The sequence below is a fragment of the Phyllosticta citribraziliensis genome, assembly GCF_038025025.1.
Source record: "Phyllosticta citribraziliensis strain CPC 17464 chromosome Unknown J3D65scaffold_9, whole genome shotgun sequence".
Classification (NCBI taxonomy): domain Eukaryota; kingdom Fungi; phylum Ascomycota; class Dothideomycetes; order Botryosphaeriales; family Phyllostictaceae; genus Phyllosticta; species Phyllosticta citribraziliensis.
Window position 1 is genome coordinate 574,941 of NW_027117346.1, and position 21,290 is coordinate 596,230.

Genomic DNA, 21,290 nt, shown 5'->3' on the forward strand with positions numbered 1-21,290 from the left:
GAAGGGAGGGAAGGGGAAAAAAAAAAAAAAGGAAAGGAAAAAAGGCCCAAGACTTCCTTCAGGCGCATCCCTGAAGCAGTTCACCGCTTAACTCTTGCCGATGACTGGTTGCCTTGAGAAGCTGTCAAAACTCGTCCTTTAGGTGTCCACCTTCTATTTGCCTCTTGCCGTCGGTCGACCTTGCCAGAAGTTTTTTTTTTTTTTTTTTGAATCACTGTCCTTTTCTTGTCCGGCCAAAGCCGTGGCTTGGGGACTCTGCCATCTGGTCTGCGCCGGCTTTACGGCCCCGTAGTCAAGACACGTCATCACACGTCTGCCTGCAGCTCGTCAGAAGCCTGCCATTTCTTTCCTTCACCCTCTGCCATGTCCGGATTCAGTGATCCTTGAAATAGTACCCGTGGTTGATCCCAGGAGGTGCTTACTGTGTGGCGCCGCCCATCATGCATGAACATCGTTGCCCAGCAGTTTGATTAGGAACAAATTTTCCGCCCGCCTGGTCGCATGTTCCCTTCTTTTTGGCTTCCGCCGTTGGTGTGGGCGGTTGCTTTTTCGCACCTAATACACTTGCGTGCACAGCAGCCACGATTGGCCGTCAACACAGTCAACCCCTGTGACCGGGGGCCCTTGATCGCCTTCCCAAATAGCACATGACGGGTAGCGAGTAAGAGTGCAGAATGAGCCTACAAAGACGTAGTTGGTCGTTGCGTACCCTCGCATTCGGAACTTTTCGACCTCGACTCATTTGCTTCGCCACCAACTGCGTTCGAAGCCCATCTTGCTGCGGGGCCCAGTGGGTTGTCTTGTCTTGCTTACGGATCTCCCTGCGCGTCAAGCTTAGTCTCCCCCAAGTCCTTCAGCCTCGCCAAGCTTCGTCCAAAACTTCTACCGCTGTATCTACGTGGTCACAACTACAACTAACCCGGTCCCGCCGTTCAAGACGCCAAACATCCGGCCCGTACCTCGAGGGTTCCCCCCGCCAAGGAGACCCCGAAACCGCTGAAATTCCCATCCCTCGACCTACCCTCACCATCTTCGCTTTGACCTGTCCATCTCCCAGGGGCTCTTCAGTTTAGCCGACTGCGATACGAGAGGCTTGCAACGCCAAAGCCTATTCAATCTCAATCAGCGTTTCGGACTGATGCGAGACTGAACATCTGGCTAACAAGAAAACTCACGCGCTGCCTCGGAGCGCAGAGAAAATCTGTCGACCGTCTTGATTGCTCGGTGGGCTGGCCTTCGCTGGAGGCCAGCCTCAACACACCTTCACCCTGGATATCGCCTCGCTTCTCGAGTCGCGAGACTCTCGCGACTCCGAGTCACCGCGAGCTAACAAGACTTCCGCATCTGGAACATCAGGCGGAGCGGGATCTTTTGCGTCGCAACATCCAGGCGCAAGACCTCCACCACTACCACCGCAACCTACGCTGCCACCTGTAGCTTCCTATGCCACCCCAAGGTCGACGGGTGTATTGTCGCCTTCGCCTCCTCGGCCTCCGTCGCAATGGACGCCTATTCAACATACCCGTCCGTACTCTAGCTATCGGCAGTATCCGCCGATGGAAGAGACGTCGCCAACATACGTCCACCAAGGTTTCCGGCCCATTTATTCAGGAGGCGTAGGCCCACCGCCTGGAGCTCCTCATCCCGCCACTATGGCTGGCCATCAAATGGTTCCTCCAGCTCCGCAACCCATGCTGCATCCTTCAAACAAGAGGACTGCCTCGCGAGCTTCTCTCGTGGCCGAACCATCTTCGGCCATGCAGAAAAAGGAAAAGAAGCTCAAAGGAAAGTGGACGGAGGAGGAAGAAAAGCTGCTCATCAAGCTTAGAAGCAGCGGCATGAAATGGGTCGACATTTCGCAGCAGAATCCGGGAAGGAGCGCAACCGCATGTCGGCTCAGATATCAGAACTACACCGAGAAGAAGGAGTGGTCTGAAGATGAAAAAGACATGCTTGCGCGACTCTATCATCGGTATGGTCCTTTTCCTATAACACCACCAATGATTTGGGCTGCTGACACGATTTGGTGGCCTCAGGTTTATGGAAGACATGTGGAAGCGCATCGCAGACGAAATGTGTCGACCATGGCGCGCCTGCGAACGCATGCACTGGCAACTGGGAGAGGAAGAAATGCTTCGCCGCGCCAATGTGCAGTACCGTGGCACAACGTCCTCAAATCCATCACAATTATATCACGAGTCAATGTCTCCTGGATCTGGCGACGAGCAGGAGCAGCATTATGAGCAGTCGCCGCCGCCTATTGGTGCTCCCCACCATCACTCCTCGTACTACCATACACGAGCCCACGGCATGCATGACGACCATCTGCACCACCATGAAGACGAAGACGAAGGCGGCGAACACTGGGGCCCGGTTCATCGCACAGCGGATTTCTCTGCGACACCGCATCCACCCCCGCCAGGACACAACCATCCGGACACAAGGCATGGGCAGTCACAGCAACCGCCACCTTCCTCTTTACCACCTCCATCCTACTCACACCGAACGTCCTCAGGCCAGCACTCTTACAGCCTTTCCCACCACAGTGTGCCAGCCAGAACAACGACGCCTGCTGGCACACCGACCCCCGGTCCCCTTGCGTCGCACCCATACGCCCGCCCCACAACCCCGCCTCCCCGGACAACTAGCGCAGGGGGCGCTTCATATGAAGCCGCCAACTCTGTCCCCACCTCCGCTGGTGGAAAAAGTGGAGACGGAAGTGGTACAACGCCTAGGACTTTGCCCGTTCATGGCGGTCTTGCGAGTCCATTTCCATCGGGCGGACGGCGGAGACCAGGCACGGCGAAGAGCCCGGAAACGGTGTCCAAGGAAACCCCCCGGCGTGGTGGAAGGGAGGGCCTTCGAGACAGGAGTGAACGAGCCGGATTCGTCGCGGACGTAGAGACGAAGGCCGAGGAAGGGGACAGGGGAAGCCAGAAAGAAAAGAAATGACTGTTATGGGCTGGAGTGGCTTCTGTGGAGAGGAACGGTCCTCAAGAGCATGAGAGGACACGACCGCGTCGGCCTCTCGTAGCTCGCTGAATCCAGAAGTCAGTAGGGTCTTGAACGGTGCCACCGATATTGTCTTGCACTTTTCCGGCCCTTCGAACCCTCCCAGCTGGTCATCGTTATGCTAACTGAAATAACGACGTGATGAGCATTGAAACGACATGAGAATTTCCTCCTTCTACGCGAAAGAGCACTTTTGCATCTGCACACGCACACAGAGACGGCACTAGCGCAAGCAACTTCATTCATCGACTTGGGTCGGCATTTTGTTCCATATACAGAGACGATTGCATGGAAGCCTATCTCAGCATTATTCATCCTTTGAAGAATCCAAAACCCCCAAACTTTAATGGGACATCAACTCGTTTGGGCAAAAATAGCACGCAGGGCGTTTGGTTCCTGCGCCTTTGTTTTGATGACGAGATACGAATCAACAGTAAAACCAGTCTTACAGATCATGGCGATGGCAGCGCTTGGAAGAGGCGGGAATGCAGCACAGCAGACGGCAGATTCAGCCCACATCGGCGCAATAGTCGCAGCAGCTCTGCATGGGCATGGAATTTGGCACACGCATTTACGAGATTGGAATGGAGAAGGGAAACCTCCTCGACTGAATCATGAGGTGTTGGAGGGCGCTGTCGGCTTGGCATGGGCACAAGATGGAGCACGGTACGATATACGGGCATGACTTGATGAACTGCTTTATCCATTGCACAGCGAGGGGCGATTGATTTCTGGCTGGCTGGCTGGCTGGCTGGCTGGCTAGCTGGATGGATGGTTGGATGGACACTTGGGGAATCGGTCGGCGGCTGCTCTGTTTTCTGTGCATCATTTCCTGCGTTTTCTTTCGTTGCTTTGGCTTTTGCATCGCGCTGTTTATACCTGTCCAGAATCTAATACTGCTCGAACCGGTCAAGTACATATATCTCACGTTTTATTTACATAGTTCCAGGGGACTGGGTGGTGGTGATCCAGTCTCTTGCAATCAACTGTCGAGTCGAGCTGCTTTGCCACGTTGATCTTTGTTACGATGGTGTTCGTTTCTTCTGGCTTCGATCTTTCTGGCGACGGACCTCAGGCTCACAATGAGTTTTTCACAATGCCAGAACCTTCTCCAAGCAATCGCTTGTCTTGAACTGTCTCACCGTACATCCCACACGAACTCAACTTGCGCAGAAGAGCGGCCTTAGCTTTCCAGCCCCGCTTGCAGGTTTCCCCTCGCCCTTCTGTTGAACAAGTCACAAGGAGATCTTCCGATCCCAATCTCACTCCGCCACTGCTTATACAGATAAACTAGTGCACAAGGCTAACGATTGCAACAGTCCATCAACCCTCAAAAGGCGAGGCAGCCTACCAGCAAACCCCGATGCCAAACACTTCGTGGACAAGACTGCTCCAGCCGCGGACACGCCACGCAAGCCACCGATCCATCAAGTTCATTGCATTGTAGCTGCTCACATGCCAACGTATTGCCAGCCGGCCGCCCCGAAAACCAAGGAATAGGCAATGTGACCTAGACGCCCCTCCAACGGCTCGCGTCGTCCTCTGCACAGCCGAATCCCACTCTGTGGTTCTCAATGCCAACTCACGATCGTCGGACATTCGAACTCCGGCTCCCGCATGTAACAGTGTGGAGGAGCGACAAACCAACATGTTGTGTTGCATTTGGGACAGACGGCTCAAGACAACCAACCCGCGCGCGCTGCGTCGTTCGGTTGTCCGTGGCGCGGATGCATTGAGTGGAAGCCACAACAACGCCACTGCTAGCCAAGGCCAGCCGTGTGCCGTGATGGAGTAATCACCGCGTGTGCTTGTTGGTGTGGTGAATTGAGCTACGCGGTCTGCGGTCCGTCTCTCTGATCCACTGACAAGCGATGATGCCTCGCCACGCCACGCCGCTCCAACACGCCCTCTAAGCCTGACGGCAGGAAAGAAGCAGAAAAGGCCTCAATAAGTGAACAGTAAGACGTACGGTGAAGGTATAGTTTGCGCTATAGACGCCACGGCAAGGACGCCAGGTAGATGCCGAGAAGAGTGGATCGATGCGACGGCCAGACGACGTAGACACTGCAACCAAACGCGGTCATGCATTGCCAAAACAACGCAATTATTGAATGAGTGTGATCACGATCTGAGAAGAAAGCAGATGGAAAAGTAGGAAAAGGCCGACTTCCTAAGATGGGGTTCCCCTGGTCAGGGGCACCGGCACCTACTTCGGACCCGCACGTCTGCATGCATTGCAGCTTACAGTGCCCACGCGTCAATCCATCTGTCTGCCCATCGTAGGCCATGTTCGCTCACATGTTGCACAGTGTCCATCTCTCGATCGAACCGACTGCGTTCTCCGTTCGGCCAGCAAGTAAGTAAGCCAGCGAGCCAGCAAACACACCGTCGACGAACGCCATCTGCAGCTACCGGTACCAACTGACCGACCGTCTGACTGCGTGCTTGCGGATCTGAGGGAGGGAGGGAGGGAAGAATGACCAACAAAGGCGCGCCATCGACATCGAACCCTGACCACAGAAATCCCCTCGTAAACCTGCCTCTGTCGTAACTGACCTGACCCCTGTGCTACTGCGCCATGCCATGCCATGCCATCCCATCTCGCTCCATCCCACCCCCTTCAAACCAGCCATGTCCCTGTCTACTGTCAACCACCACCACCACCACCACCATGACCGCCCTCACAAGCCGGCGCGGGCCTCCAAAGTTACCGTCTTTCCGTCCGCCTTTCCGTCCGTCCGCCCCGCTCTCCCTCCTCGCCCATCTGACCATCATCCCTGCCGCACCCCCACACGACCCAGTCCATCAGCATCTGGGGTTTCCTCCTATTCAGTCAATCAGGGTCCGTCGCGTTGTCCGCCGAGAAAAAAAAGAGTCGAGAGGGGCCCCGGCAGCTTAGCAATAACGCCATATGCGCCACCACCACCACCGCGCCACACCGCAGCGCAACACAGCACACTCGGGGCTCGCTCGTCACTTATCACATACCTGCTCAGACCGCTGATGAAGGAAGGGAGAAGAAAAAATTTGGGCATGTGGTCTCCATCAGAGAGGAAAGGAGGCCTGAAAGACGGCTGCCGCACTCACTAGGTAGGAGCGAAAAAGGCAGTTGCCCACAACGCAAGAAGAAAAGCCAGCTAGGCAAGACCGTTGACGTCTCTCGCCCCGTCCAGCCACTCACCTCACTCAGCAGGGATGTGCGGTCGTCTCAACCATTGACCACAAACAGGGAAGTAGAAGAAGAGGAGAAAAGGTCTTGGTGGATTGCTTGCAAAAAGAAGGAAAAAAGTTGGTCGGAGTGATCCCTCCCTTCCCCTCCCCTTTTCTTGCTGCATGCGCGTGCGGCCATGGGGACCTGGCAAGTCAGTAGGTGGGCAGAGTGTTGGACGGGGGGTTACGCTGCTGTTGATGTCTCTGTCTTGTTGTTTTTAGCGGTTTTTTATTGTTGGTGGCCCTTTTTTTCGGCGCGATGCAGGCCAGCCCGCTGGCCGGCGGGTGTTCTTGACGTGGACACGCGCACCTCTCTCTCCTGGACCGCCTCATCCGCACGCCCATCCAACCCATCATCATCCTCTCTGTGCTTGCCAGTCGGTCAAGCAGTCGGTGTGTGGCACAGTCAGCGCGACCGGCTGCCCACCACGACACAGAATCCATCCAGTCAAGCGAGTCCATTCATTCAAGCATTCGTTCCAGCCAAGCTCGCAAGGAGCAACCATGACGTCCGCGTCTGTCGTGCATGTTGGTCGTATCGTCGTCGTCGACCGGGTTGGCGGTTAAGGTTGGGTTGGGATGGCCGGCCATGGTGAGGGATGGGATGGGATGAGATGTATGATGTGGTGGCTGGGGCCTGCGCGTTGGGATCAGGGACGTACCCGGGATGTCGAGGTGTGGATGAAGTCGAAAAATACAGGGAGGGACGGGTTTGCTGATCCGTGTCTGCCACCACACACACACACACTCGCAGCTACATGGACTCGGTGTTGCGGTCTTACTGCTGCTACTGCTGTTCTGCGTGCTGTGCGTTCGTGTTGGATCTGGATGTGAGACGCGTTTGCTCGTTGATCGCCCCGCGTCGCCTCACTGCGACGGTGGGCGTGTCGTGTTGGCAGGTGTTTACTGTCTGGCCGGGGCCACTGCTGATGCCCAACCACGCAAGGTGACGCGGCTCTGAACGCGTGCTTCGTCCTCGCTAGAACATGCTCAGCGTCTCACGAAGCATTCATTCCGGACGCAAAACGAGAAAGAGGAATTATTGCCAATTCAGCTCAACACCATTGCGAGGAGCAGCCATTCATACCTGCAGACAAAAACGATCCCGACAAAGGCGTGGACACTCGCTTGCTCTCTCCGCCGTCATCTTTCGTTCTCTGGTGGGATATCATACAAACCAGACGCAGGAACAAACGCCCAAAGACCTGAAGCTCAATCCCGCAAACCTGATGCAGTCTTTCGACGACCAACAAAACAATTCCTGCCAAAAAAGCTGACCTCCGGTACCAGCATCTCATACGTCAAAGCTTCTCAACTCGTTCCCTCAAACACGTCGTTTTCAATCATCATACTGTGTCGATCGCTCGCGGGTGGTACTCGTTGCTCAAACGCCAAGCGACCTCCGATCTCTCTGGGTGATTGGCAAGACACAGGGCCGGTGGTAGGAGCTCACTGCGACTTTTCTCTGCCCTGCGTCGTGCCGGAGGGAATCTCGCACGCCTGCGAAAAAAACAAGCGCGCCTCTACGTCTTCGAGATTCTCAAGGCTGTAAAAGTTGCCTGTCAAGAGCAAACCAGGTCAGTACGGTGCACACTCAAGAGGTCTAACCGCGTGTGATGTGGACGATGTGACCAAAGCAGAAACAGGGAGCGGCTAGCAAACAGAAGCAAATATTGCCAAGGAAAACACTGTTGTCTGAGAAGGGCAAAAAAGAGCGAGGTGAAGATAACGAAAAAGCTGTGCGGAAACAGACTCCTGTTGCGGCTGCAGGCGAGAAAAATGAGACAAAATGTTGGACGTGGTAGGAAGGCTGATAGGAAAATCAGACAGGGAGCCGCTTGGCAGAATGCACCCGAGCGCGACGGTGCAGGCCATGACAGATAGGTTGCGTCGATGTGTGTGCGCAATGGAGCCGCACTCCATTGTGTGAGGTACGAGCAAGCAATGAGAACCACCCGATCAGCCTGAGAAAGCTCATCTTGCAACGGGGTAGGGTTCGTGTGGTGCGGTGCGACAGCACGGGCTAAAAAGAGCCTCCAGGTGACGCAAATCAAGTCGCAACGCGGAGGCCCGCGGTTCGTCGCCATTGCAATGGAAAAGCCAAGGGTCCTGTGGGGCGACCGTTGGGTAGAGGCGATAGCTTCGTCGGCCGGGGGGTGTGACAGGGGGTTGAAATAAGGATGGAACAAACAGATGGTCGCTGGTTGCTGCAGTGCAAGGGGACAGAAGATGATGCGCAAGTCGTGTAACGACCAGTGCATAGAGCCCCCGTCACGCACCACAGAGGCATCTGAGGCTGGCGCCACAGCTCGGTTCATGAGCAGTTGGATGCCGATGGACAGGGCTGTGCGACTAGGGCCTGAGCGCGGTGGCATCCGAGATGGCAGACTTGACTGGCCGGGTACGACCTCCTGTCGTGCTACCCCGGATGCGACCCGTACCGTGCCGCATCGCGCCGCCGCGCCCTTTCGGATCCGCCTACCAGGAACGAGCATAAAACGACTGCTCGTCGCACAATACGTGGTCTTGCACACCGACTCGCAATGCTGGTCTTGTAGCCCGCTGCCCCGTCCCGCTGTGCAGTGCTGGTACGCAAGCGGCTGCGCAAAGGAGAAAAAGGAAAATGCGTGAAAAATGACATGGTGGAGAGAACAGGGGTGAAAGGACGTCTCAAAGGAGAAGACAACTCACCTCGCGGCACCACGAAAACACCCCCCTTGGTAATTCCAAACTGAGTATCGCCAACTGTCGCCGTCACTTTGCCTTCTAGAACGCAAAAGACAATGTGCATCCTTCGCGAATTCTTCTTGCGCTTGATGCCGTTTGGAGGAATGTCGACCATGCCGGCGGCCATGAAAGGTGTTCCCACGATTTTGGCATAGCGGAATTCGGTATCTGCCACGTCTCTTGTCTGTATCTTTCCAGCTGCGTATGCAATATCTGCGTTTTCCCATTAGACGGTGCTTGGATGTGGACTTTGCCAGGCGTTCTGAAAACTCACCTTGTTGCTGAGCACCATCCTCGATGCTGATGTTTTTCTGGTCGTCCCATTCGTTGAGGTAGCCGGCAATGATGCCAGCGCCAGTTTCCCAATCCTCAAGCTCAAGCTCGGGCTCGTCGCTAACCGTGGACGACGCTCGTTTGCGCTTCTTGCCTTTGCCGGTCCCTTTGCGCTTTCTCTTCGGAAGCTCATTCTCGTCTGCGCGAATGATTCCCAGATTCTGGCCGTCCCAGGCATACTCTACCTTCTCGCCCAAATGTTTGGCTATCGGCTTGATCGAAGCTCTGCCTGATCTGGTTGTCTTTACACCGGCGTCGTCGAATGGAGTCGTCGCTCTCAGAATGTGAGAGCTCTTTGGCGGAGCCATGGATCCTGCTCTGTCTACCGTTGGTTGTGGGATTTCGCTAGCTGGACGAGCGGGAGTGATTTTGGCCTTTGGACCACGCTGCGATGGATGTTTTTTGTTGGCTGTTTCCGTCGCGGTATCTTTCTTTGTACGTTTGGCAGGTCTTTCTTCTTCCTCGATGTCCGACTGCGGTGGCTTTGTCGCATTCGCAGTCTTTTGTCCTGAACCCTTTGGACGTCCGCGCTTTCTTGGCTGCGATGCCGCGGCTTCTTCAACTTCGGCCTCATCGACATTTTGCACGGACGCTTCGCCTGCATCTTGAGCATTCTTTCCTGTCGTCTTGGGCGCTGAAGCTTTTGGACGTCCGCGCTTCTTCGGCTGAGAGCGTGGAGATTCCTCCGCTACTTCCTCAACCTCTGCCAAACTTGGTTCCTCTGCTTCTTGCTCATCCGCAGCAGAAATGCCAGAGATATCCTCAGCTGCAGCCACTCGGGTTCTTCGCCCTGCCCGCGAACCAAGACCGTTTGATGCATTTGAGGCTTGAACGGACGCCAACTGGCTGGACTTTTTGGGTCTTCCGGGTGCACGTTTTGCTGGCTTGTCTGACTTGGCCTCTTGGCTCTCCAACTGTTGCGCGGGGTTTTCAGTACCTTGGCGTGGTCGACCTCGACCCTTGCGGGGTTTCGCCGCAGGAAGTTCCGAAGGCTCTTCGGTATTGTCTTCTCCCTCGTCCTCTACCACTGGCAAGGTATCGCCGTCCTCGACAGGGACCAGACTTTCATCCTCGACGCCATTCGCAGGCGCAATCTCCTCGTCCTCGAATTCCTCCTCGTCTGCAATTGTGTCTTCCTGTGTCGGCTCTAGCTCCGGTTCAGGGGTCTGCTCGATGTCGAAAATGCTTCGCCGGGCATTGCCTTTGTTGCGACTAGCGCTTCCGTCGCCTTGATCACTGGCATCGTCGGTGTTGTTGAAGTCCAGTCGGCGCGCTACTGCCGGATGCGATGATGCGCGGTCCGGGCTTTTGGTAGCTCTGCGCATTGACGGCGGACCCATGGAAGATTGCCTGCGGGGGGAGGAACCGAGCGACGTCTTGATGGGTGAGCGACCCATTGGTGGGGGAAGGAATGTGGAGTTTCGTCCAGGGCGTATGGACTTGCGCGCGCTGAGCGCGTCGGCGGGCTCTGGCATCGAACCTGCAAAATTGGAATCCGTCTCAGTATCACTATCACTTTTATCGTCGTCCAAGAGCGCATCCACAAGAGCATTGTAGGCGCCATTTGTGGGCGAGTTTGCTTCCTCGTCTGAGTCAAATAAATCCGACATACTTTGCTGAATGTCCATGTCTTCTGAGGTGAGCGTTTTGTCAAGCGCGGTAGCGCTGGTGCGCTTTGGCGGCGACTTCTCAGGCGAGGAGAAGATGCCATCGATTTCTTCGAATCCGTGTTCGTCTCGAGTCCTCTCTTCGAGCGTGACGCCAGTTTTTCTGCAAATCATTAGTCCTTGCGCTGGCGCTGAATAGCTCCACCGGAGATGCCATGCCTTCCCTGCTCGCCGATGCGAAAGAATTCGTTCTCGCGGCGCTTCCGGCCCGGGGAGGTTGGGGGCGCCATGGCCAAGGACTCGTGTCGATTGAAGGTCGACGTCAGGTAGAATGTTGTTGCGGGACGACGAGCGGAGGTTGAAGCCAGGTATGGACGCGTGTGGAGGTGGAGCGACGCGTTGACAAAAGACATGGCCGGCTGGGCGACATGGGCCTGGAGGTTGTTTGGGGTCTACCCTAATCGGGATAGTTTATTCTTGGCGGCAGTCACCAACGACGCGTCCTCAACCAGCAGCTTTGAAGATGTCCACAAACAAGTACTCCTTGGATATACGCTTTCGAGGGACATTACAGCTTATGGTCTCTGTACAAAAGGCGATTGAAATGCCTGGCACGACGGAGTCAATCAATCCGCCATGGCTTGCTCGTGTGTGACCATATCAAGAGCACTGTCTGCCACGACCTCGATAGGCTCCGGGTCTAATAATATACGTATTTATTTTTCTGTTGCTTCCATGCTGACTACCAGAGCCAGTGCTAATTATACTAAAGGGCCAACCTATGCTGTGCTGCGCGCAAACCGTAAACTGAATGAAGGACAAAGGACGAAAATCCATCGAAACGAGCGTGTGTTATGCCAAGCACCAAGAATGTACGACTTCGCAAGCAGTAATGACTGGGAGAAGAAAGGAAAAGAAAGGGGGTATCATCGCCTCAACTGCGCCTTGCTCGCGCTCAAATGCTCAAAACTGAAAACAAACCCACCGAACGATCAATTGACGCAACGGCAACCGTTCAAAGGCACAGAGCAAGTGCTCTTCCAAAGTGGGGAATCTGAAACTTAGTGTGACGCTCCAAGGCTGGCAAGAATGTTCTTCTTCGCGCCCATACGAGCATTTTGGTACCAGGCACCCTCTTCGAGGACTGAAACGGGAAGGCCCTGGGAAAGTCGGTGCTGAATCTTCTGGTGGACCATCTGCTTGGCAAGCTCATGAGTCTTCATGTCGATGTACTGCTGGAGATTCTGATCGACGTGCGACTGGTAAGACTGGAACTGCTGCTGGGGAGGCTGCTGAACTTGCTGAGACTGGAAACGCTGGACAGGCTGCTGATAGCGCTGCTGAGGAAAGAGAATCTGCTGTGGCTGGAACTGCGGCTGAGCCGGAGCGTAGTTCTGCTGGACAGGCCGCGGAACGCGCTGCTGGTGGTTCTGTTGGCCACCCTGCTGAGAGTTGAAGAAGCGCTGCTGCTGACCATGGACAGGCTGCTGGACATCCGGCGCGCCGTAGACAAGCTGGCGACCAGGAAACTGGTGGTGGGGCGACTGCACACTGCCCTGAGCATCTTTCTTCTTCCTGGGCCGCTTGCTTGGAGTCTCAGGCGGCATCGAATCAGTATCACGACGCTTGCGCCTGTTCCTGGCCGAGTTGTCGCCAGGGAAGTTGACCAAGTCCAAGGTCCACCAAAGGCTTGAGTCCGGCTTCCGCTCCGTGGGAACCTTGATGAACGCCTTTGGAACTGCGTGACGGAAGCCCGACTTGTAGCTCTCGCCCTTCTCCTTGATGGCAGGGTACGTCTCCTCGGCGTACTGGTAGATTTGGTCAAACTTGATCATGTTGGCGGGACGATCGGGAGCGCTGTAGTTGTAGAACGCTGCCTTTGCCATGTCGCCGTAGGTTGGCAGGCCGCCATTGTTGCGCGAGCGAGAGAGTATTGGCGTGGACCTAGGATCGGGAGTGGGCGTAGCGGAGACAGTCTCATCGCGGTTCGACAAGGACAAGGATTCAAAGACGCTAGAAGGCGTTTCAAATGGAGTCAACGTGGGTGTGCTGAGGACAGCTCCGTGGTCGTTCGAAGAGCCATTGATGTCGCTCGAAAATGTGGCATGGGTGACAGGCGTATCAAATGGAACAAGCCTGGGCGTGCGGGGTGGAGCTTCGTGGTTGTTCGAAAGGTCATCGATGGTATCCAAGGGCGTAGAACTGAAGCCAGGCGTGGATTCGCTGTACGTCGCGCCATCGCAGTCTGCAGAACTGGTGAAGTTACTCGAGGGCGTGCCATACAGAGCGGGTTCAGGTAGATTTCCGAGACTGCTCTCAAAGTCATCCGGAAGGGTAACATGAGAAGCAGGCGTGGATGTCTGTGCGGCAATTCCCTCGGAAATTGGGCAACCGTCGAATTCGATGGAAGAGATGATGGCTTGGTCGTTGGAGTTGGTGGCCGGGTAAGAGGGCGTCGATGCCTGCTGGACAATGCTCTCGGTAGTCTCATGAGAAGGAGTAGAAGCCAGGATGGCAGCCAGATCGGCCTGAGCTTCGGCTTCCAGAATTGAGGCCTCCATTTCTGGGCACAGGTAGAAGAAGCCTTCCTGAATTGGCGTGTATCCGGAGTGAACTTCATCGTAGTCGCGACAAACCGATCCGCTGGTGGCTGCTCCTAGTTCCAGGCTGAGGTTGACGGAGTCTGCAGGCTCAACGTTGGCGGAGTCTTGGGGCTCTGGTTCAATGACAGGCGCTTGGTCGACTATCTCGGAGGAGATGTTGGAGTCCGCAGGCTGGGCGTTGGAGACCAATGACTGGATATCGAAGGAGTCTGTGTGCTCTGGTTCAGAGATGGGCGTTGGCTCGACGGGCTCAGAGGAGAAGTCCTCGGTATCGTTGTTGACCTCCTCGTTGGTGAGTGCAGGAGGCTCAGGAACGGTTTCGTTTAAAGGTTTGCAGGATGCCAGGTCAACGTCGCTGTTGACCATGGCCAATTTGTGTCCACTTGGGAAAGTAACGAGAAAGACCTCTGGCTCAGGGACCAGAAGCTCGCACACAGCATCTTCCTTCAAGAATTTGCTGACGTTGGGCAAATCAGCTTTCAGAATGACGGCCGAGGGCAAGCCAGGGAAGAAGGAGCCGGTCGCGCAGGCATTCTGGAAGAAGTGTTCAAGGTTGTTGGGACCTACGCCTCCAAACTTGAGTAGAGTCCTGTTTCCAATCGCCGAAACCCAGGCCTTTGTGAAATGGCGTTGCAGTTCGCCCATGCGAGTGAGCTTTGTCAAGTCCTGGACGCTGAGGCGCGCGGCGATGCCAAAGACGTCGGACATTTTTGCCAAGTAAAAGTAAAACGAGAACTTTTGATAACCGGATTGAAGGAAACGGGTATGACGAAAGGCGAGAAGACGGAGCTGGAGCTCAAAGTTGTGTGAGAGGTACTGACGAGGGTGCCGAAAGTCTTTGAAGCAGTCGAAAGAGTTTTGTTGCCGACGGTGACGGATGAGTGCTCCGCGTCGATGCTGAAGCTCAAGGTGACAGAAAGGTCGAGTAACGAGACCAAACAAGGCGGAAATTGAGAGAGAAGAAGACGGTGCGGAAAGCCGGAGGTATGACGAAGGTGGGCTTTGCGACGAAGCAATGCGCTCTCAGAGCTTTGAAGATGCGACGCCGTGAAAGGTGAAGCTGAAGGTCGAGTTGGCGAGAGGGATGTGTCGAGCAATGCGCCTGGTGACAGCGAAGCGTTGAGAGGTGAGAGTAGAGTTGAGACGAAGATGGTGCCGAGTGCTGAACGTGACGAATGAAAGCTCAAAAGCGACAAAGTGGTGTGCTCAGAACCTGCTGAAGCTGCGACAACGCAAAGCGAATTGAAGCTGAAGAGAGAGGAGGTTCAAGACGAAGCGTGAGGGACGAAGATGTTGGAAAGGGCGAGGTGGATTGGTGGAAGCAGAAGGGAAGATGAGGTTGAGGTAGAGTAAAGAAGAAGCCGGAGGAGTGGAGGGGCAGGATGAGGACGCTGCGACAAAGCAGTGTGCGCAGAAGACGACGATGGTGTTGAGGGACGGGTGGTGTTGAGGACGAGAGGGTGGAAAGAATGGGAGGAGCAAGACGAGCATCAGTGTGGATAGCACGGTGAGTGGCTAACCGAGTCTGTAGCGCCTGTTCCGTTGTGAACAAGTGATGTGAATTGGTTTCCCGGAGCTTTTTTGCAGAAGTGCGATTGGAATAAAGTGCAGTCTGAGGAGCTCCGGAAAGCTCGCAAATTCTTCAACATCCAGGCGTAATGTAGCGATGAACGCTCCAAGAAACCATTGGCATATGAAAGATCTTATCCATGGAGGTATTGAGCCATGCATTGCGGCGGTCGCGGTGTATCGTGATCTTGGCTGTGGTGGTGCCCATGGTGTTGAGCTACCACTCGACGTCCGACAGTCACTTCATCGCCCAAAAAGCAGAACTGGTCAGCGCTGCCCTATCTCAGATTTGATTTGCCCTCTGAGTATGCCATTGTCCGAACGCATAGTGGGTCGCGAATTTTCTCGCCCTGTGAAGCTCGAAGGCCGCGTTAGGTTTTGCCATCTTGGACATCATTGCTTATGACCGCTGCCGTCGTCAACGCCGCTACCACGTAGAGAGACTAAGCAGAGACCAGAGCGAGAACAAATGAAGACCAAGAAATGGATGGGCACGTCGGTGACGGGTTCCTAGTACCTGTCGCAGGCAATCAAAAAGACGGAAGAGAAGAGACCAATCGTGCCCGCCATGCCGCAGCTCTTCACGCATCCACAACTCTCTCCATCTCCCCAGTTCCATCCGAAACGCGGCTTCAATCAATCGGGGTCGTTGCTAAATCAAGTACAGCCAGCCAAACCGGCAACCTCTCCGTAACGCAGTCCATCACGAGAGCGCAAAGAAACAGAAAAGCCAAATTCGTCTACTCCTTTCCATGATGACCGATCGTCCATGACTTCATAGTGTCTTTTACATTCAACCATCCATCCGCCGATGATACGATGGACGCCACCGCAATCGCTTTTTTTTGTCCCTGCTCTTCGTGAAGGTATGGAAAAAGGGAAAGGGAAAAGTAATACGCAGGAGAGAGAGCACGCAAGGGGACAAAAGCAGGTAATGTAAGCAAGCAAGCCAGCACCCGAGCAAGCGCAAAGCGGAAATCAAGAAGCGCCAGCCTCGGCGAGGGGAGCAGAAGGACCACGGCCTCTGCCTCCTCCACCGCGTCCACGACCGAATCCCCTGCCGCCGCGATAACCTCTGCCACGACCGCGACCCCTGTAGCCACCACGGTAGTTGTCCACACTGCCTTGACCAAATGTCTCGAGGTTCTTCTTCCTCTCCTCGTTGCGGAATTCCTGACCGCCCAGCCGGCCCCGCGCATCCTCCCTGTCCTTCAACTCGCTCGAAATGTTGTCGAAAAATGACGTGGTCCTGTTGTACGGAGCCCCTGGAATGACGACCGTCTCCTTTTCCTTCTCCGCCGTGCCATTGGTGCCGTTGAGCGACTCCGGCTCTTCACCCGGCGTGCCTACGGGAGAGCCCGTCGCGATTGCTTCCTTGACCAGATCTTGCTTGTTGAACTTTGCGTTTGAGGTCTCGAAATCGAAATCGGTAGTAGGGACTTCAACCGGCTTGACCTGCTGATCCCTAAAGCCTCCACGGCGCGGCGCACGTCCACCACGGTATCCCGCAGCAAATCCTCCAGTGCCAGGCTGCTTTCCGTGGCGAATCTTGTCATCAGCGCGCATCTCGGCAACCTTCTGAGTAAGGTTCTGCATTGCCGAGTCGTTGTCGGGCTTGGCCTGCGTAGGCTGAGCGGCACCCTGCGGCTTCAGCTTGGCCATGGCAGCAGCAACGGCTGCAGTCGCCGCTTGGTACTGGGGAACAGCGCCAGTGGCGGCTGGGATTGACTGAGATGCTGAAGGCTGAGGAGCGGCAGTAGGCGCGGCGGGCCTCTGTCCAGGAGTCGCAAGAGGGACAGCGGGAACAATGCGGTTGCTCTTCGGGCCGGTCGGCGCGCCCTTGGGACCAGCTGAGACTGTAGATTGAGCAGCGGTAGACTGAGCAGCGGTCGAGTGAGCTGGGGCCATTGCAGCAGCAGGGTCTGGCTTGGATTCTACTGGCGGAGTTGGGGCTGGGCCCGGTCCCGAGGCAGGAGTCGATGTCTTGCTCTTTGCCTGAACCTCAGCTTTGGGAGCAGCGTCCGCCTCGACTGGCTTCTGCGGTGCATCTTTGTTAGGGCCAATGGGGCTAGGCTCGCCCGGCTTTTGGTTAGGTCCTGGAGGTCCAATGGGCATCTGAGCGTGCGGGCCAGAGAAGGGACCCGGGGGACCTGGAGGGAAGCCCTGACCTGGAGGAGGGTACCAGCCCGGAGGTGCTCCATAAGGCATGCCAGGGTAGCCGGGAAATCCACCAGGGCCACCGGGACCACCAGGGTATCCGCCGGGGGGTCCACCTGGAGGTCCGAAGCGCTGGTTGTTGAACGGCGGGTATGGGCCAGGACCAGAGGTGGGGTACGGCGGGTTGAAGTGCTGGGGAAAGTTAGGTGGCTGAGTCTGCTGCTGCTGGTTGTGCGGAGTCGACTGAGGAGGGCGGGCAGCCTGCACAGGTTGTTAGCATGGTCGAAGTCAGGGACCCAAAGCTTTGAGATGTGACAGCGTCAGATCAAAGCCTGGGAACGATTCAACCTACACCCAGGATCGCAGGATCATTTGGCATGGGCGGAGGAGCCGGCTTGGGCTGCTCCACCTTGTCCTCTATTCTCAGGTCCTTCACATCACTTCCGCGGAAGACGATGTACTCGTAAATGTTGTCAGAGGCGGGGATCTCGTCTTCGCCGTTGCGGCGACCTTCGGTTCCAAAGGACGTGACATTTTCGAGCGCGACGGTCGAGTTCTCCGAGTTGATTTCATGGAGCGTTCCGACATAGCTGGAGGCCGGGGTTAATGACGTAGCGCGACGGACGGGAGGCAGAGGAGCCGTACCGAATGTCACTCTTGGATATCAGAGATATCTGGGCTCTGTGGAAGGTGTCTGTTAGTTGCAATTGAGCATGGCGAGCGGTGACGCGTCTTGCGACTCACCCTATGTACTCGGACATGGCGGGCTTGGGATATCGGGAAGGTGTCCAAAGCGCGATGGAGGGAGAGAGCCAATGCCAAGGAGCAAGGCGGGGGAGAGATACGGAGCGGCTCTTGATCTGCGAGCGAGGGTGTGGTCGGGGACGGTCGAAAGTCAGGAGGGGAGGTGATGGTGGTGAGTGTGCAAACGAGTTGTCCTCGAGGACGCGGGCAAGCTTCAGCTTCCGCTTGGGCCTTTGACTAAGCCGAGTTCGTCACGAGACAGGACTGGAGCTCTCCCCGGCCAGCTCCTACCTTACTACGCTACAGTACCTTGCCTACAACTTCCGTAGCACAGAACAATTCACCTGAGATACTACGCTGCTCTTTTGCATACTCCTCTCCACATTCCAGCGCCCTCCCGACACTTCGTCCTCTTACAGCGTGTTTCCCCAGCTTTCAATTCCTCAGCATGGCCTCACCGCAGGCGGAAGCACCAGCGGCTTCTGACAACATTTACGCGCAAGTAGATGGCTATCCATGGGACAGCGACTGCGAGTTTCAAGGCGGTCTCAGCGCAATCCTCGGAGCAAACCCTTCAGCTGACCAGGCAATTGAGCTGACTCTGCGCGCCCGTTGCTTCTACTACACGAGGTAGGTCAATACATTGTGGCACCCCGCATTTTGCCCCACCACATGAGGAATGCGAAACAGCAACTTCTACCACCGCCGCCGGAAAGAGTGGACTACATTGAATAGTAGCTGATGACCATGCTTAACTAGGAAGTTTAACATACCCGTCGACTTTGACGCCTACAAAGCCTACCGCGCCTCGATCCCCTCGCCTCCACCCATCACTCCAGTGACGACCAACGGCCTCGCAACACCCACCAGCTCGTCCTCAACCAGCGCCTCTCCTCAGCCTCAGACACAGCTTCAACCCGCAGCACCTTCTTCCTCCACGCCGCCCCAAACTCAAGCATCCTCGTCCTCCGCATCCGCCCCAGCAGCGTCAAGTAGCGGTCCCGACGACGCGCCGTACCCGACGTCCTTTGCGCACATTGTCGAGCTCATCACAACTGGCCAGCCCATCCCGGGTATCAAGGAGATACCGGACACGGTGCTTGAAGGGCAGGGCACGACGCCTGCGGCAGCCAAGCGGCGCAAGCCCTGGGAACGTAGCGAGGACGCGACAGCTGGGGCGGCTGCTGCGGCTGCAGCAGGTTCCGAGTCGGCATCGAGACCGGATGCTGCGGAGGCGCAAGGTGCGCAATGAGGAGACGCTGGTGAGGCCGGTTTATTTGACAGTGGGCGTTTTCGAAGACCTCGGGATATGATCGAGGGAATTCCAATTGGAATTTTGTGAAGACTTGGTTGCCGGGCTCGACCGGCAAAGAAGTGGAATGAAGCGAGACCGTGTGACACGATTGATGATTTGGCTTTCATCATTCAAGCTCACGAATGATCTCCATGTGCTCTGAGAGCAGTGACGTAATTCTCAATCTGGCTTATACCTAGGTAGATACCTTAGACCAACTCCAGGCTTGTGCCAATTTCAGGAGGTCAGGGCTTCAAACATGCAGCATATGCATCTCATTATCCGTCGCAAGCCAACTTTGGACGCACAAAATAAAAGTACATTTGAAATTTTTACCGATTTGATTCCGTATGCACATTTCCGCCTACCTCCAGACCGGGGCCAGATCAATTCGAGGGGCGAACTAGACCCGAGCCTCTCCATCCATCCATCCATGACGAGCAGCAGTTGGTAGATCCAAACGAGATCAGCCGGGCAGCTGTCGATGTGTAGAACAAAAAGGAAAAAATCTCATGCGTGCCTCCCGAGCCATCATCCGTCCGCGTGCCCTCACTCACCCACTCCCAACTCAACCCTCTCAAGCCACCAGAAGAATCGCGCCGACGAGCTGTAAGAGAAGAAATGTGGGGAAACTGGCTAAGCTGACGGGGGAGAAGGGGGCGCGGCGGTTGGTAGTAGCATTACGAGGGAGGAATTGGGGGGTTTCCCGCGCCGCTTAGTTGCCCAGGCCGAGCTTGGCCATCAGGCCGCCGTTCTGCTTGCCGTCAAAGACCTTGAGGAGCTGCTGCCAGACCTGGCCGGGCTCCTGGCTGGCGTCAATCGGTCTCCAGATGCCCGTCTTCTGGTAGTACGAGACGACGGGGTAGGTCTGGGCGTGGTAGGTCACGAGGCGCTTCTTAAGGGCATCCTCGTTGTCGTCGGAGCGCTGGACCAGCGGCTCGCCCGTCACGTCGTCCTTCATCAACTCCTTGGGCGGGTTGAAGATCTTGTGGTATGAGCGGCCGGATGCGGGGTGGATCAGACGTCCAGTGATGCGCGAAACCAGCAGCTCGTCGGGAATTTGCAGCTCGACGGCGTGCATGAGCTTCTGCTTCTTCTGGTCGAGCATCTCGTCTAACCGCTCGGCCTGGGCGACGGTGCGGGGGAAGCCGTCGAGGATGAAGCTGTGAGCATTGGTCGTTAGAATCCGTCTGATATCAGCCGACATCGGCCGAGAACAACATGTCTCCATACCCGTTCTTGCACTCCGTGTTGCTCTCGAGCTCCGACTTGATCATGTTGACCATGATCTCGTCGCTGACAAGGCCACCGGCGTCCATGATCTTCTTGGCCTCCCTGCCCAGCGAGGTCTTCTTCGCAACCTGCGCGCGGAGCATGTCACCGGTAGCCTGCGTCCACCGTCAGTATCCCAAAAGCATTCAGTCTCCAAGAATTGGACGTACGAGATGGCAGACGCAGAACTTGTCCTTGATCCTCGGCGCCTGGGTTCCCTTGCCTATAGATGACACGGTTAACATGCCAAGCTCTGAAGGCGCTTTTGCAGAGGGCGCAAATCCAACAACGTACCAGCACCAGGAGGACCCATCAGAATCATGCGCATCGTCTGAGTAAGAGCAGGGGTGCTGCCAGTGTTGCCCTCCATCTTGGACTCGAGCAAAGAGATGCGGTCCTCGAGCCTCAGGACCAGGCTCTTGAGGTCGTCGACGGCGCTGTCAATCGGGGCCATTGCGTCTGCAAGTGTGGTGAGAATCCAATGCCAGTAGCCGGGTTCCAGAAGGGAGGAGACGCACGATAAGGGAGGCGCGCGAAAAGGTTCTGGCAAAGGCCTGGGGAGAGGCTGGGGACGGCGGTTGAAAAGCTGGTGGAGCTGCGCAGCGAAGATGAGGTTCGGGTTGTTTGCGGCCACAGCTGCGGGCGGCGGGCGGCGGGCGGCAGGCTTCGGTGGTTCGGCTATGCTTGCGCGCGAGCCGGACAGCCACGCCGACCGCCTTCCGTCTGCCAGCGGCCCTTCGCCCGATGTCGTGCCCGTTGATT

At 56.1% G+C, this 21,290-nt stretch overlaps 6 protein-coding genes across 6 annotated transcripts; 3 read left to right on the forward strand and 3 right to left on the reverse strand.

Annotated features, from left to right (window-relative positions):
* The first annotated feature begins 1,315 nt into the window (after positions 1–1,315).
* On the forward strand, positions 1,316–3,002 carry J3D65DRAFT_462596 (uncharacterized protein). The gene is made up of 2 exons (XM_066796447.1): positions 1,316–1,972; positions 2,037–3,002. The coding sequence occupies exons 1-2, from the start codon at positions 1,557–1,559 to the stop codon at positions 2,950–2,952; spliced, it is 1,332 nt and encodes a 443-aa protein (XP_066652954.1). The 5' UTR covers positions 1,316–1,556; the 3' UTR covers positions 2,953–3,002.
* A 4,246-nt stretch (positions 3,003–7,248) lies between these two features.
* Positions 7,249–11,281, reverse strand: J3D65DRAFT_631781 (kinetochore CENP-C fungal-like protein). Its single transcript, XM_066800942.1, has 5 exons — positions 11,109–11,281; positions 10,895–11,052; positions 9,224–10,762; positions 8,914–9,162; positions 7,249–7,781 (listed from the first exon to the last, which is right to left on the reverse strand). The coding sequence occupies exons 1-5, from the start codon at positions 11,177–11,179 to the stop codon at positions 7,672–7,674; spliced, it is 2,127 nt and encodes a 708-aa protein (XP_066652955.1). The 5' UTR covers positions 11,180–11,281; the 3' UTR covers positions 7,249–7,671.
* Positions 11,282–13,436: 2,155 nt separating this feature from the next.
* On the forward strand, positions 13,437–14,254 carry J3D65DRAFT_631789 (uncharacterized protein). The gene has a single exon (XM_066800943.1). The coding sequence runs from the start codon at positions 13,614–13,616 to the stop codon at positions 14,211–14,213; it is 600 nt and encodes a 199-aa protein (XP_066652956.1). The 5' UTR covers positions 13,437–13,613; the 3' UTR covers positions 14,214–14,254.
* A 1,785-nt stretch (positions 14,255–16,039) lies between these two features.
* J3D65DRAFT_669638 (putative G2/M phase checkpoint control protein Sum2) lies at positions 16,040–17,979 on the reverse strand (the record flags this gene model as incomplete). The annotated part of the gene is made up of 4 exons (XM_066803217.1): positions 16,040–17,479; positions 17,571–17,808; positions 17,864–17,899; positions 17,963–17,979. The coding sequence occupies 4 exons, from the start codon at positions 17,977–17,979 to the stop codon at positions 16,040–16,042; spliced, it is 1,731 nt and encodes a 576-aa protein (XP_066652957.1).
* A 265-nt stretch (positions 17,980–18,244) lies between these two features.
* J3D65DRAFT_631794 (uncharacterized protein) lies at positions 18,245–19,576 on the forward strand. Its single transcript, XM_066800944.1, has 2 exons — positions 18,245–18,592; positions 18,722–19,576. The coding sequence occupies exons 1-2, from the start codon at positions 18,411–18,413 to the stop codon at positions 19,212–19,214; spliced, it is 675 nt and encodes a 224-aa protein (XP_066652958.1). The 5' UTR covers positions 18,245–18,410; the 3' UTR covers positions 19,215–19,576.
* Positions 19,569–21,121, reverse strand: J3D65DRAFT_631797 (adenylate kinase-like protein cytosolic). The gene is made up of 5 exons (XM_066800945.1): positions 21,047–21,121; positions 20,823–20,987; positions 20,699–20,751; positions 20,490–20,644; positions 19,569–20,419 (listed from the first exon to the last, which is right to left on the reverse strand). The coding sequence occupies exons 2-5, from the start codon at positions 20,980–20,982 to the stop codon at positions 19,972–19,974; spliced, it is 816 nt and encodes a 271-aa protein (XP_066652959.1). The 5' UTR covers positions 20,983–20,987; positions 21,047–21,121; the 3' UTR covers positions 19,569–19,971.
* Positions 21,122–21,290: the final 169 nt, after the last annotated feature.